Source organism: Tympanuchus pallidicinctus, unplaced genomic scaffold, assembly GCF_026119805.1.
Source record: "Tympanuchus pallidicinctus isolate F22 unplaced genomic scaffold, pur_lepc_1.0 scaffold7, whole genome shotgun sequence".
NCBI classification, from domain to species: Eukaryota; Metazoa; Chordata; class Aves; order Galliformes; family Phasianidae; genus Tympanuchus; species Tympanuchus pallidicinctus.
In genome coordinates, this window is record NW_026294791.1 from 2,063,755 (window position 1) to 2,081,290 (window position 17,536).

A 17,536-nucleotide genomic window follows, 5' to 3' on the forward strand; every position below is an offset into this window, starting at 1 on the left:
AGCTCGGGTCGCGGTGTTGGCGCTGAGGTGGCTGCGGGCCGCTGTGGGGCTGTGAGCGGCTGCGGGGGGGGGGGGGGGTGGTGCTCGGAAGCGGTTTGGTTTTTTGTTTTTTTTTTTTTTTACAAATTATTATGATTCTTTTCTTGTTACAGAAGGGAAGTGGCAGCAGGAGGGTTTGTTCTTCGCAGAGCCGGAGCTCTGGAAGCAGCTGTCAGCGGCTGTGTGTGGAAACAGGACCTGAGGAGCGGCCTGGTCAGCAGCTGCTGCTGTACCACCTTCTGCTGTGGGCTCCGTGATCCTCATGGAGGCCTTGGCAGAGTGCGTGCTCAGCCTGATCAATCCCACATCAGCTTCCTACGTCCCTTATCAGTATTAGGAAGTCTCTGTTGTACAGAGCTTCCTCTTATGGCACTTCTCTCAGGTTAGGGTGTGCAATTTAATAGAAAATGGGTTATTTCTGTAAATAAGAACACATGCTGTGGTTCTCATGGCCAAACCTTCCCGATCAGTTGCCAGCAGGGCTGTCCTTGGGCTGGGATCCAAGGGCTAAAAGGTTGGAAGGGGCTGGAATAGGATAGAGTAGGAATAGAATGGAATGGAATAGAATGGAATAGAGTGGAATGAAATAGAAGGTAGGATAGGACAGAGTGGAATAGAGTAGAATAGAATGATAGAATGGCCCGGGTTGAAAAGGACCGCAATGCTCATCTGGTTCCAACCCCTTCTATGTGCAGGGTCGCCAACCAGCAGACCAGGCTGCCCAAAGCGACATCCAGCCTGGCCTTGAATGCCTCCAGGGATGGGGAAATAGAACAGAACAGTCTGAATAAATCTACAGTGATTCCGACCACCCGACCTCTTAAGGGCTGACCAACATGTAAAGCACGAGCCCAACCCATTTAAACCATTTCATTACAGGTTTCAACCCAACCACTGAAAGGTGGAAGTGGATGATCAAAAAGGATCTGATCTCATGTCATAGAATGAACATTAAAGTAACAAGATTCCACGAAGATACGATTCTGCTTTTCTTTTTTTTTTTTAAGCATGCATGAGTTCTTTCCAAAATGCACAAACAGTACATACTTGTGTTTAAATATATTTAGTATTGAGTACCACCAGAGATGGCTTTTTCCCCTTGAAGGTTTTCCAATGCTGTAACACACATTTCCATAATCCCGACTGTTTGCAAACAGAGCACAAATGACCTGGAGATGGCAGAGCTGTTTCCACCTGCAGCAATGGCAGCATCCCCGGCAATTGAATGCCACCCCAAACAGGCAGGTACGGGGGGACAGGGAGCTCGTGGCCTCACACAGGTGCACACAGCAGTCTGCCCTGTCGTGTGTCTGGAGCCATAAACCTCATGAAAACTATACATCACATTTATTACATTTATTTTAATCTACCTGCGAGTAGCTGCTGAATTAAACCTAGCGCGAGAGATGAATCAGATCCTAAGGGGCGTCTGGGGGCTGATAGATCCGCAAAATAAACATAATCCCAACATCGAATCGATTACGAAGAAGGTGAGAAGAAGGCAGGGATGGGAGCAGACGCTTCCAGTTACGAGCTGCGGTCGCTCGGCCCTGCAGCTCCCTCCTGACGGCCGTTCGGATTCGGGCGCCGGGCTGCGTCTCCTCGCCCCCCCCGGGGCTCCCCGGCCCCGCACCGAGCAGCCCCTCCCCCGCCGGCTCCCGGCCCGGCCGCACATCCGAGTGCATTATTTCAATTAGCCGAGCGCTCTTTGTTGCAAGGTGAAATCGTTCGCTCTCCGGGAAAGGTTTTTTTATTGAATGCCTTCTAAATACTTGCATTGGTCACGTTGTCTGGAATTGAGTCTCTGTCACTAGTATTTCTGCGGTGACTTTGACCAGATCAATGACTGGAAAAGGCATTAAGGACACGTTGATACGAGCGGAGCTCGGGTTCGGTTCTCAGTAGTAAAGAGAAACCGATAATGAGCAGACAAACGGCTTTCCTTAACCCTTCGCGCTCTCGGGAGGCTCCGGCGAGTTTGCCGGGCTCTTCACGCCATCCCTTCGGGTGATGGAAAACCGAACGCGGGTAAGGCAAATTCCTTCCGGCTGCCCCAGAAATCCGGGGCGAAAGGCGGTCGGAATAACGAGAAAGTCGCTCCCAGGGCCGGTGGCAGCGGGAACGGGCTGTCCGCGGCTGCGAGTTGTTCCCAGCTCCGCCCGGCGGGCACCGCCTGAGCCCCGATCCTCGCCCATCCTGCTTCCCTAGCAAGAGCAGAAGGACACATGCTTGCAAACACCAAACCAACCTGCGGGAAGACGGAATTTGTTATTATTTTCCCCCGAAACGCCAGCACCTCATGAAAGTCGGCAGAGGCAGGCTGAGATTTGCTCTGTTCCCCGATGCCCACGCGATTCCCGGACCCGAGAGGGGACGGCGATGGCATTTGGCTTTTGGCTTTTTGTCTTTGGGCCGTTGGCGCTTTGCCCCGGGGACGTGGGGGTCTCACCCAGCCTCCAGCTCGAGAGCACTCTCGTTTTGCGATCTTGGTAAAGTCGTACATCCCTGGCTCGCTCACCGAGCCCTGCCTTACTGCTTACCGAACTCGGCGTTACCGAATCCCTCATTACCGAAGTTGTCTTAGTTATTAAAATAGAGGAAATGCCACATTTTCAATGGGAAGGGAAGGTTCTACCTTCCTCACCTATTTTTCATTCCTGATTTAGGAAAAAAAAAAAAAGGAAGAAGAAGAAGAAAAAAACGAGATTAGTATGGAGATTGCGTTTCCAAGGACCTCGCCACTATTAAATAGACTGTTAAGTGCGTTTTATGGCTGCGGCGTCTGCTCCCAGCTCAGTCCGGGAGACGCGCTGAGTTCATCCCTACCTGCTACATTGAACACTCACTGCCGCTCACGCTTTCCGCGGGCGTCACACCTCTGCTTTGTATCTTTTAAGTCCAAAACGCTTCGTGGTTAGGACTGGGAACGCTTCGCTCTGACCCCGAGGTGCTCCACGTCCCCCGGCGATCCGCGCTCCGCTACAGCCCGCACCCAAAGCGCATCTTCCGCACCCCCACCGCGGGATCCCATTGCCGCGGACCCAAAGGAGGGAGGAAAACACTCCTCGCCCTTAGGGCGCGTTTTCCCCGAGTGGGAGATCCCCGCTCTGGAATATCGCTCTGCAATAAAGAAACATTTGGAAATAACCACAAAAGGGGGGTTTTCCCGATTTTTTTTTTTTTTTTTAATGCTCGGCACCCGTAAACCTCAAGCCCCGAAGGAATGGCCCCGACGGATCCGTCCTTTCTCGTTCCCGGGCGATCCGGGGCTTCGGGGGTGCGGGACTAAACCTCATTGCACCTTTCTCTGAGCGGGGCCTCGCAGTTGTCATAAATAATCGCAGGGGTCGGGGCTGGGGGGGCTCTGAGTAAACTCTCCGTGCTGCGGAGTGCGGTCATTTTCCCAGTGCTTAGGATCTAGTTACTTTCAATGCACCCCAGAGACCAACATGACACGTCTTATACTAATAGGCATCTGTCAGCGGCCGCGTCAAGTTTGGCCATATGCGTCGGACGGTTTGGGGAATGGAAAAGGGAGAGGACGGGGAAAAAAAATAAAGGAAAAAAAGAAAAGAGGGAAAAGAGACATAAAAAATAAAAGAGGAGGAGGTGGGGAAGAGGGAGAAATAACGAATAGTAATGGGGGGGAGAAGAGAAAAGGGGAAAAAAGAGAAAGGGAAAAAAGAGGAGAAAGGGAGGGGAAAGGAAAGAAAAAAAAAGGCAAAGGGATATAAAGAGGGGAAAGGAAAAGAGGAAAAGAAGAGAAAGGGAGGAAAAGAGAAATGGGAAAAGAAGAGAAAGGGGAAAAGAAGGGAAAGGGGGAAAAAGGAAACGAAAAAAAAAAATGAAAAAGGAAAGAAAAAGGGGGGAAAAAAAAGGGAAAAAAAAAAACACCAAAACCCACAACGGGGGAAAAGAAGAAAGAAACAAAAAAAAAATGAAGAGAAAGAAAAAGCCGTTCTGTGTCGGTGTCGGATCGCCGCCCGATGCGGGCTCGAGTTCCCCCCCGCCCCGCCGCCTGCCCGGTACCGCGGCGATGCCGCCCCCCCCGGGGGTCCCGCTTTCGGTCCCCGCGCCCCCTGCAGCCCCGCGGCGGCACTGCAGCCCCCAGCCCTCACCTGCCCGCCGGCCCCGCGTCCCGGGGCTGCCCCTCTCCCGGCCGCGGCCGCTCCGGAGCCGCTCCGCCGTTGTTCTCCAGTGGGGAAAAGGCGGCGAGAAGGGGAGGGAGGGCCGCGGGGCCGGGCCGGGCCGCCGCCGGTTCGGCCGAGCGGCACATGCCGAGCCCGAGGTACCGCCGCTACGCGCGGAAATACGAGCGAGTCATTTTCTAAGCAACAAAAGGCTCAGCCGTGGAATGAACCCGTTACCCGGCGGCTCCGGGAAGCCCGGGCTCAGCAGCTTCTGGAGCCTACAAGTGAATGCAGGCCGGGGCTCCTTCCTCTATTTATTATTTATCCCGGGGTGGGGGGCACACTACAAAAAGCCGCCGGTGCGAAGCCCTGGGCCGCGCAGAGCAGCGCTGCTCTGCGCTGAAAGAGCTCTGTGCGCTTCCTACTGCGCTCAGCCCCGCACCGCTCAGCTCCGTTCCCGCAGTTCTCAGCCCCGTTCCCGCAGCGCTGCCGCCACCGCCGGAGCGTTCCCGAGTGGCGGAGCCGCGCGCTGTGTTTCGGAGGGGATGTGCGGAGGTGCGAAGGTTGACTTCGGGGAGAAATGGCACGTACGGCTCCGCGGCAGAGCCGAGGACACTTGGCTTTTGTTTTGAGCTGCGATCCCGCTCCTCCGGCGCTCCCCGTCCCGAAACGAACACCGCGGATTTATCGGGGCGGAAAATGAACGCGGCCAAAACGAAACTCGCGACGGCCAAAGCAGCGCTGACAAAACCCGGCTCTGAACGCCGCCGTGATTTCAGCCACAAAAACGGCACAAGAAATGCCGTGGGTTTTTGTTTTTGTTTTTGTTTTTGTTTTTTTTTTTCTTCCATCCCGCGGCCGCCCCTTCGGAACGAGCTAAAAAAGGCCGTTCCCGTTCCGCGGAGCCGCTCCCCGGCACTCGGCGCTGCAAACGAAAGCTCGGCGCCGTGCCGCCGCTCCGCGAAGCCGTCCTCCCGCAATGGAAACCGCGGACTCTCGGATCGCCCCAAGCTTTCCTGAGAGCCATTTCGCTCAGAAACAGCCGCCAAAGCCGCACCGCAGCGCTCCGGTTGGGGAAGGAAAGGGGGATCCCTACAATTAGGGGATAAAAAAATAATAATAATAATCAAAATAATAGCAATAATAATAAATAACAATAATACAAACAAAACCACAACGAGGCGCGCATCGGATCCCTCAGATCTACCCGGGGATCGGAGTTTGGGTTTGTTAGGAAGCGATTGGAAAGGAGCGGGGGGCAGAACCGGACCGGCTGCGCGCTGCTCGCGGAGGTTGCGCGGACATTACGCGCAGAGCGGCGGCTCCGGAGCGCAGCGCAGTGCCGCGGTGTCGGCGCGCACACGCACACGGGCGGAGCGTTTGAAAAATTTATTTACAAAGTTGTGTACAACACGAAGGGATAACATTTAGAATACATATATTCATTCATATATAAACAGACTTCTATAATAGAACGACAGCGTTTTCCTCCTTTTTTTTTTTTCCTCCGAAATTCTTTTTTTTTTTCGTTGTTGTTCGTTCGTTTAATATTTAAAATTTCCCCCACTTATTATTAATATTTTTATACATTTTTTTTTTCCCCGTTCGTTCGCTTATTTCGGATAAAACCGCTCGGAGCGCTGGAACCTTCAAAAAAAGCGAAAGCCCTCCCGGCTCCTAAACGCGACCGTCACTTCGCCTCTGTTAGAAAAATAAAAACCCCGAAAGCGACCTCCGCCGTTTCCCAGAGATACGTCCGGGGGGTCACCGTGCCGAGGGTCACCGCTCCGGGGGTCACTGCGCCGGCCACTTGGCCTGCACGGCGGCGGGGGGCTGCAGGAACTGCCCCGCGATGATGTTGGTAGGCACGCTGAGGATGGGCGCGATGGCCGCGGTGGTCCTGGCTAGCGCCAGCGGCTGGTGGGCCACCAGGCCCGACTGCACGGTGACGGGCGGCCGCAGGAAAGTCTGCGCGCTGGGCGCCGAGCTGGCGGCGGGGCCGCCGATGATGTTCTCGATGCTGAACGACGGGCGGCTGCTGGGCTCGGATTTCACGATGGAGCCCGCCGCCCCCAAACTGCTGAGCTGCAGCTGCAGGCTGGGCCCGAGCTGCGCGTTGAAGGCTTTGCGGCTCAGCTCGCCCGACGGCAGCAGCGGCACCGCGGGCGGCAGCATGGGCCCGACGGGCGGGATGTAGGGGTACTGCAGAGCGGCGGGGTGCGGGTAGGCGCCGGGGGGCAGCCCGTAGGGGCGGCCGTAGGGCCCGGCCAGCCCGTAGGCGCCGAAGCCCTGCATCATGAGCGCCGTCTGGTCCCGCAGGTGCTCCTGCTGGTGCCGCTTGAAGCGCTTCCTCCGCCGCAGGAAGCTGCCGTTGTCGAACATGTCCTCGGACTGCGGGTCCAGCGTCCAGTAGTTGCCCTTGCCCGGGTTGCCGGGCTCGCGGGGGATCTTCACGAAGCAGTCGTTGAGCGAGAGGTTGTGGCGGATGCTGTTCTGCCAGGCGGGGAACTTCTCCCGGTAGTAGGGGAAGCGGTTGCTGATGAACTCGCAGATGCCGCTGAGCGTCAGCTTCTTCTGCGGGCTCTGCAGGATGGCCATGGTGATGAGCGCGATGTACGAGTAGGGCGGCTTCACCAGGCTGCTCTTCGGCTTGCTCTGCCCCGCCGCCGCCGCCGCCGCCGCTCCCCCGCCGCTCGCCCCCTCCTCGCCGCCGCCGCCGCCGCCGCCCCCTCTGCCGCCCTCGGGGCCCGCCGGAGCCGGGCTGCCGCTGCCGCTGCTGCCGCTCTCGCCGCCCGCTCCAGGCTCGCCGGGCTCCGCCGCCTCGTCCAGCGGCAGCCGCGGCAGCGCGGCGGGGCTGCGGGCCTCGCCGTCCCCGTCCTTGCCCGGCGCGTCGTCTCCCTCGCCCACCACGTCGATATCCACGTCCTCGGCCGCCAGCGCGGTCTGGCCGGACATATCGCTGCCGCCGCCCGATAGAGTCATCCCCGCTCCGCGGGCCGCCCCCGCGCCCCTCTCCCCCAGCGCGGGGCCGCTACACCCGCGCGGCTCCGCTGCCGCCCGCGGCGCCGTCCCCGCGGGGCATGGGGGGGCCGCGCCCGCTCCGCTCCCGGGGATCCCCACCGGTCACCTCCGGCTGCGCGCCCCGCTCCGGCCGCCGGGCATCGGGGCTCGGGCGGCGCCGCTGCCTCCCGCCCGCCGCCCGCGGGGCCCCTCCGCTCCACCGCTCCGCGCCCGCGGGCCCCTCCGCCGCCGCGCACCGCTCCGCCGTTCGCTCCTCGCTTCGCGTGCTCTGCTTTGCTTTTTTTTTTTTTTTTTTTTTTTTGAGAAATCTTCTTTTTTTTTTTTTTTTTTTTTTTTGGTGGCGGTGCAGCTGCTGTTGTTGTTGTTGTTGTCGTCGGTCGGTCGCCCCCTCGGTCGGGCGGAGGGAGGTCCCGCAGCCGGGCGGGGCGGGGGGCAGAGGCCGCGGGGCGGCGCGGGGCCTCGCTCGGCACTTCGGCGGCGCGGCGCGGCGGGCCGGACTGCCTGATAGATTACTTTCCCGTTAAAGATATACTCGGAGGCGGCGTCACGTGGCCGTGTGACGTCGGGCTCCCCGCCGTGAAGTCACGCAAAACTCCGAGTGCCGCCGCGCCGTCGACAAAGAGCCGCGGCCGCGCCGCTCCGTTCCGCCCGTCCGCCCCGTCGGGGCCGCCGCGCCCGGAGCGGCGCTGGCGGCGCTTGCAGCCGCGGGGCCGCGCTCCCACGGCGCTTCTCTGCGCGCTCCCGCGGCCGGTCGGGCTTTTCCAACAGCGGCGGCGGGGAGCGGAGCTTCGGAGGTGGCCATTGATTAATCTGTGAGATTAGTTGCAGGGAGAAATAAAAAAGACGTAAAATAACAGAGGGGAATGATAAATAAAGAAGCCTTTAGCCTGATTTTTTTCTTTCTCCTTATTTTTTTTATTTTTTTCTTCGCATTTTTTTCCTCCTTTTTTCATCTTTTCCCCCTATCTTTTCTTTTCCAATTTTTTTTTCTTTTTTTCCCTCCTCTTCTTTTTTTTTTTTGTTCTTTCATTTCCCCCCTCCTCCCTCCCCTTCTTCTTTATTTTGTTTTTCCCCAGAAGTGTTAACGACTTAATCATTGAGAACGTTAGCATATGAAAAAGTAGGAAATGAGGGAGTGTGGGTGAATGCGAGGAGCGCATTGCCGCGGCCCCAGGTAAGCCCCGGCCCGGGCGGGGGGGCCCCGCCGCCCTCTGCCCGCTCAGCCCCGGCGGTGCTGCGGAGCGATCCAGGCTCTGAGCGGTCGGGGGCTGCGGTGGTGTCCGCGGTGGTGCAGCGGCCGCATGAGTGGCGGGGTTGAGAGGGAATGCGGGGAAGGAATGGTGCGGGAGAGGAGGGGGTGGGTGAGGAAAGGCTGTGGAGGAGAAAAAAGGGGGGAAAAAAGGAAGAAAATAAGAGGAAAAAAAAGGAAGGAAAGAGAAAAGAAAGAATGAAAGAAGAAAAAGGAAAGAAAAAGAAGAGAAAAAAGAAAAAAAAAACGAGAAAAAGAAAAAAGGAAGAAATGAAGAATATGAAAACGAGAAAGAAAATAAGAAAAAAAGGAAGGGAGAAAAAGAATGGAAGAAAAATGAAAAAAAAAAGTAAAGGAGAAAGGGAGAAAAGATAAAAGAAAAAAGGAAGAAAGAGAAGGGAAAGAAAAGAAAGAAGAAAAAAGAAAAAGAAAACGAAGAGAAAAGGAATAAAAGAAAGAAAGGAAGAAAAAAAGGGAAAAAGAAGAAAAGAAGAAGAAGAAAAAAGAAAAAATAAAAAAAAAAGATAAAGGGAAAAAAGTTAAAAAAAAAAAAGTTAAAAAAAAAAAAAAAAACAAACCAAAAACCCAGACCCAAACCCAATGAAATACAATAAAATAAAATGATCCAACCCCTCCCGCTGCAGCACACCCGGACCTCCCGCCCTCCCCCCTCCATCCCCCCGCACCCCTCCGCACTCCGCTCCCTCCATTTGCCCCCCCTTCAACCCCCCGTCCCGCATCGCTTTCCCCGGTGTAAAAGTGAGGAGAAAGACCAAACTCCGCTCCCCCTGTTTCATTTGTTGCGCTTTTTCTTCGACGCGATAAAAGTCAAATTAATCGATTCATCCCATTAATTACGGCGCTTAGCTCGAGAAGCGCGGCGTTTCCCCTCGATTCGGGCCGCTCGGTGCCGATCCCCGCTCCGTTCCGTCCCCCCCGACGGGGCGGCCCCGGGGGCTGTGCGGGCCGCGGGGCTCCGGGCGGCGGTGGAGAACTTCGGGAGCCTCCAACCCCACAGCGCTGCGGGCTCAGAAGGAGAAAAGCTTTTATACAGGGGAGCGCTTAACGGGAAACTTTCCCTACAACGATCCGCTGGGAAAAAGGGCTCCGAGCCGAGCCCACATCCAGCAGGGTTTAAGGGTTTAAGGCCGCGCTTTGAGGAGGGATGAAATAATCACAGCAGCGTTTGCGGGGTTGGGAACCCCCACGAGTGACACCACCGCAGCGATAGGAGTGGGCGCCCATACGGACGGATGGATTCAACGGGTGAAAAACAAACGGTGTCGTCCGGATCGATACGGAGGGAAATAGAGACGCGGCGAGCGGCGGGGAGAGGAGGATGGGAGAAGTTATGATAGAGAGGGAAAAATTAATTACAACTCCATCGGGCTTTAATACGGCCGAGAGAGATGTCGGCCGCGAGGAGAGTTAAAAATAAACGCGGAGGCTGAGCTGGGGTCGGGGAGAGGGAGAGGGGGCATTTCTGCCTCTGTCATCGTTTTAGAGGAAGGAGAAACCGAAGGTGTCCGCTTTCGTCTCCCGGAGCCTCTGACTTTCACTTATGGGTTATAAGAATCGTTACCCCGACCTGGATTAAAGCGGCACCGCTTTGTTAGAGGCGACCCCACATAAATACACGGGGTGGGAGCCCCCCGAAATCAAGACGTCGGGTGGGACAAAAGCGACCCCAAAAGCGAATACGTGGGGTGGGAGCCTCGAAAGAAACGCATCGGGTGGGAACCTCCGTGCGAACACATGGCTGGGAGCCCCACATCCCCACGGCCGGAGGGTCGGGCCGGGCTGTCCGCAAAAGATGCGCATTTTGGGGCCCCTTCTCATACATCTCCCCCTTTTATTTATTTATTTTATTTATTATTATTATTATTTTCCCCCAAGGCCTCTACTTCTACGTGTTTGGTTATTATTTTTCTTTCTTTTTTTTTTTTTTTTTCTTTTTTCTTTTTTTCTTCTTCTTTTTATTTATTTATTTATTTATTTTCTCTCTTTCCCAACCTGCTCGTGAAGCCGGGTCTGCTCAGTGCAAAACCAAATCGGTTCCGTTTCCAAAACGGTTTCGGATTTATTTGTATTGGAAATGTATAAACATCCATTCCGCGAAAGGCAACACGTTTAATTAACGATGAGAGAGCAGTTAGGGGCAGAAAGCTAGTAAAATTGTGTGATAAATTTATGGCATTGTTAGCGTGCTTTTAATTATGGCTATTATGTTAATTATTTCCCATTAGCATGGAGTTAGCAGCAGCATGTCAGATTTAATCAAAACGAGCCTTTCTCTCGGAAATTGCGCTCTCCGTTCGCCGCCGGGAGATCGGGGGGTCCCGAGCCGGGGCCGTTCCCTTCCCCCCCCCCCCCCCCCCCCCATCCATTTCTTTATCCCCTTACAAATAAACGCACGAGGGCTCTGGGCGGAGGACGGGGCGGTGCTGTGCGGTGCGGTGCTGTGCGGGCGGCGGATCCCCGTAGGCGGCCGCAGCAGCGCGGGGAGGCGGCAGGGAGAAGAGCCGCTCTCGCTTTTTAGGAATTCACCATTCACCCTCTTCCCCCCTTCTCGCCCCCCCCCCCCGACCCCCCCCCCAGCTCCGGAGAAGGCACTTGATCATTTCGGATCATTCTGTCAAACAATATGATGTCGCTCGTTTTTATCTGTCCCGTTTTACAAAGCCTCCCTCCCCCCCCCCCCCCCCCACTCAGCCCCCCTCTCCTCTCTTCAATCCCCCAGATCGCGCTGCCGGCCAGGACAACGCGCCTGAGTACAAAAGAATAAAAGAGACAAGCCGGGAGAATACGGGAGCGCTGCGTGGAGCAGGAAGGGAAAAAGCAGGAGGTGCGAGACACAGAGTGCGGGAGTGCGGGAGCGCTGTGCGGGGCCGGCTGCTGTTCGTTCTGCCCCGCGGCACCGCAGCGCCGGGGCTGCCCCGATTCTCGGACTCCGCACCCCCGAATGGGGGAACCGAGAGGCGACCCGGCGGCTCCAGAATGCTGTCATGTAAAACAACGTAAATAAATCAATAAGTATGGATGGATACATGTATTGAAATCGGCTTTGGGAGCAGCCAAAGCAGAGTTTCGGAGGCTCCACGCACACCATGGTGCACAGATGCCCCCTTGCTGCCCGCACAGCGCAGCCGCATAAATCGGGGCTGGGCTGAACCCCCTCCTCCAGCCCGGCCCCACGGGAGCAGGGGGCTGCGACCATGGCAGCTGCTCACTTATTTTTAGAGCATTTCCATTCCTCTGGTTAATTTTAGATCGATTCATTATTTAGCCCCAGTTCGCCTTTAGGGAAACCCAAGCTGGGGGAAGCCGAAGCCACGCAGCCGTGGGAGTTGTGCCTGTGTGGGGCTGCCTAACCCTGGCACTGTCTGCATGCACTGGTGTTTTGAGTGCTGGTATGAGGGTGTGGGTTTCACTGCGTGTGGGTTTCATCAGGGGCAGGTTTTCTGCACTGTACGGCTGCAGATGACTCGGTCCCTTGGGAAGTCAAGGCCCAGCTTCCACTCCAGGACTTACACAGAGCTCATGCACAGAGCTGTGGTGTGTGGGTAGGGGGTGGGGGGTATGGAAGAGTGTGGATGAGTATAGATGGATGGGGATGGAGATGGAGGCTTATGGGGGGGTATGGATGGGGATTGAGGCTTTATGGAGGGGTATGGAGGGGAAGGGTGGGGACGAAGGGGTGTGGAGGGTTGAGGAGAGATATGGATGGTATGGATGAGGATGGATGGAGATGGAAGGCTATGAATGGGCATGGATGGGGATGGATGGTAATGAAGGGATATGGATGGACATAGATGGAGACAGATGGGTATGGAGGGGTGTGGATGGATGTGGAGGGATATGGAGGGATATATGGTGGGTATGGATTCGTATGGAGGGAGATGGAATGGTATGGATGTGCCCACATCATTCCTTTCACAACATGGTCTCCTGTTGAGACTCTGCCTGCCTCTCTCTTGCAGGTAGGATCCAAGCACTAACCAAAGGCAGCATGTATGTAAAACCACTAATTGGCATGAATTCAGCTTTCATTTTTCTTTAGGTGGGTGGATGCTGCTGGCTGTATTCTGGTCCCCATGACTTGACAAGACCAGTGCTCAAGTGTCCCCAGGATGTGGCTTTGTGGGGCTCACAATATAAAACAAAATCATGAGAAGAGTGGAACTCAGTTCAGCTTAGAGATTTTGGTGCTTCACAAGCATGGGGAGAGGAAAGTTCATGGAATAAGTTCAAATACACAATAACTGCTGGGCAAACTGGGGGAACTCCACTGCCCTCTGCAGAAGATGACCGCACGCTTAGCTGCCATCTGACTTGAGAAAGGAAAGTTATTCAATCAAGATTCATTTATTCTTCAGATTTTCTAGTTACAAGTCTGCCCTTTACACAAACTGATGGGCGGCTGGGGGCCACATCCTCACCTGCAGGATGGGGGCTGTGCCCAACCTCATTCCTCCTCCCAAACCCAGGGGTCTCCCCGCACATGGAGGCAGAGGAGAGGCCCAAGCAGCTCAGGAGGGAAGTTGTATTTTGTCTGGAGACAACTTTATTTGTCTGAGGAAGGGGGAATAAATCGACGTGACATAAACTTTTCCCATTCATCTATGCAGAACTGCAGCCCAAAGGGATGGTGCAGATGTGGTGTAATTGGCAGGAAATGTGGGGATGTAACCCAAAAAGAGGGGACACAACCCAAAATGAGGGTCTGAGAGTGGCTGCTGCAGAAGTTCATGCCAACCCACTGCTAAACGTGGGTTTACCATGCAGGTAAGGAGGAGGTGTGAGGAAGGCAGGACAGCTTCCTGCTCAGTTGTTGAGTGAGGTGCAAGAGGTAGAGGGGAAACAAAGTGGATTCCCAGGGATGTGAAGAAATCCCTGTGCTGACATCAGCACGGCCCTGTCGTGTCCTCACCACAAAACCAACACGTTCAGAACTCAGAGATGTTCCTCTGCAGGAGCACAGCTGAGGGACCCACAGCTGTTTGGGATGCATGCTATCACCCAGCTGGGAGCAGCTCCCCTCTGCGCACTCTCCCACGTCCCAGGGTGGGCAGAAGCTTCATTTCTCTGTTATTTTTCCTGGATATTTTCCTAAGCCGTTCCTCCGGCTCACGTGTAACACCCTCGATTCCCTTTAACAAACACAGACAGACAAGCAGTGAGTTATCACTGCTGTTCATAAAATCGCTCTGCTAATATTTTTCCCCAACACGCTGAGTTCCAGCGCCGCGCAGCGCGCGCAGCCCCATCCGCAGGCATCGCGCCCGCCAAATGGTGCCTTGGTGGCACGTAAGCACTGCGTGGGCCTTTTATGGGCCTTCTGCACAACGCTGAATTTTACCCAAAATGCAGGTTAAAGCCCATGCTAGGTATTTATGCAAGCAGGTCCATAATCTCTCTTCCAAAACCTCCCCAAGCAGCTCTTCGCTTGCTAAGCCAGGTAGCTCCCTGTCTGGAGAGTGCCATTATGCATTTTGGGGGACTCTGTTTATTCATTTTGGTTAAGAAAACAAACACAGCAAAGCCCCTTCATGTCTTGACCAAGCCAGCAGTCACCAGGGTCCCGAGCCCCTGTCTGAGCCACTCCAGCATTTTCCTCCTCCACCTCCTAAAGGCAGAATGGAGGTAGCTTGGCTTCAGTTGTGCTCTCCTCAAACATCTTGGAAAGAGGTTTGACAGCTTCAGAACCAAAAAGTTTGCTTTTTTTTTCCCAAAATCTAGCTTGAGAGGCCAAAATCTGTGTCTTTCTCTCTCTTACTTTTTATCTGGAGGGGGCAATGTGGATCATTTCCAGCAGAACTGCTCCCTGCCGCTCCTCACAAATCTTGACCATTAGAGTACTTCAGTGAATTCAATTTAGATCCTTCATCTTATTAGAGGAATCTTTATTAAACATTTTATTAAAGTATTTTAATGCCTTCCAAAGAGTGCTGTAAAACTCTGCTGATTCCAGAGCATCTCAGAGGGACTGCAGACAGTGCCTGGATGAGAGCACACATTGGCAACTTATTCCTTCAGTCACGCTGACATTACTTTTGTGTTGAATTTCCTGCTTTTGTCCAGGTACAAAAGCTTTCCAAGAGGAATTCCAGCTCAGAAAGTGATGACGCAGTGTATTGAGCACATCAGGCAGTATTTAGAGTCCGTAAATAAAGTTTATTAGGGGGCTCTTGTTGAAATATTACATGATGAAGGAGTTCAGCAGGCAGCTGAAATGGATTCTATGTGACCAAACAGAGAGATAATACATCTGTGGGACCAAGAAACATTTATCTGTCCAGAAGGAGAGAAGAAAAAAAAGCCAGGAATGATCTATCAAGAGGAAATCTGCACCTCAACATTTGCCAAAATGTCTTAATTGGTTTGCAAACTCATCTCAGTAAATGCAACACGGAGGGCTGCTGTCGCCTTCTGCTGCAGAATCATAGAATAGTTTAGGTTGGAAAAGTCCACTGAGATGCAACCACCAGCAGGATGTGTGTGGGACCAGAGCCCTCCTTGTACTACAGCCTGGAGTCGGACTGGTGGCGGTGGGCTGGGTAGGATTGTCCATCACCCACTGGAGGACTCACCCTTACATTCCCTCGGGTTTATTGCAGGCTTTCCAGTTGCTTTGTTTTCACTCCTTTGTTCGGGAAGATGCTCCATTAACTCATCATCACTCTTCAGAGCTCATTTGTTCATTTTAGCTCGCCACCAAAACTGAGTTAATGCTCACTGTCAGCAAGTAGAGCCGATGCATGGCTCTCAAGCCATGGGTCTCAAAACACAGAGGTGAACACAGTCATGGGTCCTCTGCCCTCTGGGATCTGCCTCTGTTTAAGTGCCCATAGCTCCGTTCTAGCCTGAGATTCTCCTCCACACAAGGGGTGAACACGTGGGCTTCCTGGGTGCTCCTCCAGCCCTCCAGCCCATGTTTCCAGCTTAGCACTTAAAGCATGTAAATTAATGGGACTTAAATATATGCTTCGAGCTAACTCTATTCTAAACCTGAGCTAGATTTTCATTTTCCAAGGTAAGTCTTGTTAAAATTTGCAAGGTAAATTTTCATCTTTGTGTAGATGAAACATGACTGTCCTTCCTTCCTGGCTTCCTCCTGATAGATTTTACCATTTTATTTCCACTTCTTAGTGAACCTCAGCCTGGAGCAATGGTCGCTGCTGTGTGGAAGGTGCAGTGAACACAGCTCTGGTGTGACCTTCACCAGATGATGAGTGAGATGATGAGTGTAGTGGGCACATGGCTGGGACTTCATCACCACATTCTGCCTTTGGGCTTCAGTACAGCCATTGAGAAAAACAGCTCACTAATCCCTTTTGTGGGAAAAATGGGACATCTTCTCAGAAAGCTGAGCTTGACCAACGTGACCAACTTTGCTGATGAGTTCACTGCCATGGTGGTCATTATTTGCATGGATCTCCTTGAGTTGAGGAGGAGTTTGCAGGCTGTCATTTTGGGAAGGACATACAGCTCGAGCTAACACGCCCTGCATGTTGCACGTTTCTTATGTGTGTGAAATGTAATATACTGTACATTTTGGAGCCATGGATTTAGATATGATCTCATGTAAGTCTGGCTGATAAATATATTCCTATCATACAGCACCAACATAGCTTTCACTTCGGACTGCTTGTATTCAGGTCCTTCTCCTGTGCTTAGTAGAGCCAGCAGAACCCTTGGCATTGGCAGAGCTGAAGCACAACTGATTCCAGATTTTCCCTTCCCACTGCAGCCTCCTCTTGAAAGAGAAACACATATAGATAACCCTCTGAAAGAGGAGCTACGTTTTATTTTCCACTCCACCTCAGTGACTGCTCATTCCTTGGAAGAACAACATGGAAGGGAGTGATGGCACTTCCATTGGCCAACAGCTTTGTCCAGTCCCAATGGAAACCTCTCATTAAACTCATCTTTCTCCCACTGTTCCGAGATGGGAGAGGCTTAACTCATTTCAAGAGGAGGAATTCAATACAGAAGGTACAGAAGCCAAATTCACATTGCCAGACGAGGAGCTGCACCTTAATGACATAATTAGCAACTTGCCCCAGGGTCTCAGCACTCATTGCCCCATGCGGCTGCTGCCTGCCTCCCTGCTGCTCTGCCCGGTCCTGCCTTCCTCTGCTGGATTTCATCCCTCAAACCTCACAAACGCAGCCCGTGTTTTCTGTAATGAGTTGTTCACCAATCTCCCGCGTTGGATCACGCCCAACCCTGCTCTGCTCTCTGCTTCAAGCAGATCAGGTGAGAGCTCCATATTTGGTTTAATAAACCGTAATTTCTGACAAAGGTAACTGTCACCTTTTGTTTCATTCTGCGCGTTTATTTTTCAAGCACCGAAGCTGACCTCCGAACTCAATCTGCACTTGCCTATCGATGCATAAATATCTGTAATATCACAGTAAATTAAATTCAGTTTTAAAGGGTTTCTATTTAACAATATGTCAGAACTTTCACAGCGTTTGATTTCTAGTTTCCTCTGTCCACTGACAGGTTTATCTCAATATGGCTTGATTAATGAAACCTTTTATTTGGAATAAGCACACCTACGATTACCATAATCTCTTAATGCTTGCTTAGGCAATGCTGTGCTCTGACAGCAGGGCTCCAAAAACTGCCAGCCCTGCTCAGCAATGAGATGTAGGGCTGGGGCTCTGCACACCCTGTGGCCTCCCAGCAACGTGAGATGGCTGCCTCAGTGCCATAGCAGTCGGTGCTGAGCATGCCCCATTATGAAGGATTCTTACTTAAGATTAGCAAGTGCACACTTCATTTATGATTAGCCTTATCCTAGGGAGGTGAGGAGTGCTCTCCATGTGGGCTCATATGGAGAGTTCATTGCACTGCAGCTGCAAGGGATGAAGTTCTCCAATGCCATTCCCTAAACAGAAGCAGGGAAGTGACTTATTCCTGGATTAGGAACACAGAAGGACGGTGCTTCTCACTCTTGTGGGCAGGTGAATGGTACACACATCTCACTCAGCTGCCAGGCACTGAGCCATTTCACTGTGGGTGAACCCACAGCCCCGCAGAGCATCAGGGCTGATGTTGACTTCAGCAAGGCCAGGGTTCGCCAGGAGTT

The 17,536-nt window shown here is 53.5% G+C and overlaps 1 protein-coding gene and 2 long non-coding RNA genes across 3 annotated transcripts; 1 reads left to right on the top strand and 2 right to left on the bottom strand.

Moving 5' to 3' along the window:
- Positions 1–2: 2 nt before the first annotated feature.
- On the top strand, positions 3–1,017 carry LOC128072786 (uncharacterized). Its single transcript, XR_008202439.1, has 2 exons — positions 3–51; positions 153–1,017. It is a non-coding gene; the product is annotated as an uncharacterized LOC128072786 (long non-coding RNA).
- A 354-nt stretch (positions 1,018–1,371) lies between these two features.
- Positions 1,372–3,391, bottom strand: LOC128072778 (uncharacterized). The gene is made up of 2 exons (XR_008202430.1): positions 2,866–3,391; positions 1,372–2,683 (listed from the first exon to the last, which is right to left on the bottom strand). It is a non-coding gene; the product is annotated as an uncharacterized LOC128072778 (long non-coding RNA).
- Positions 3,392–5,543: 2,152 nt separating this feature from the next.
- FOXD3 (forkhead box D3) lies at positions 5,544–7,208 on the bottom strand. Its single transcript, XM_052666154.1, has one exon. It carries the CDS (start codon positions 7,149–7,151, stop codon positions 5,964–5,966), a length of 1,188 nt encoding a protein of 395 aa, XP_052522114.1. The 5' UTR covers positions 7,152–7,208; the 3' UTR covers positions 5,544–5,963.
- Positions 7,209–17,536: the final 10,328 nt, after the last annotated feature.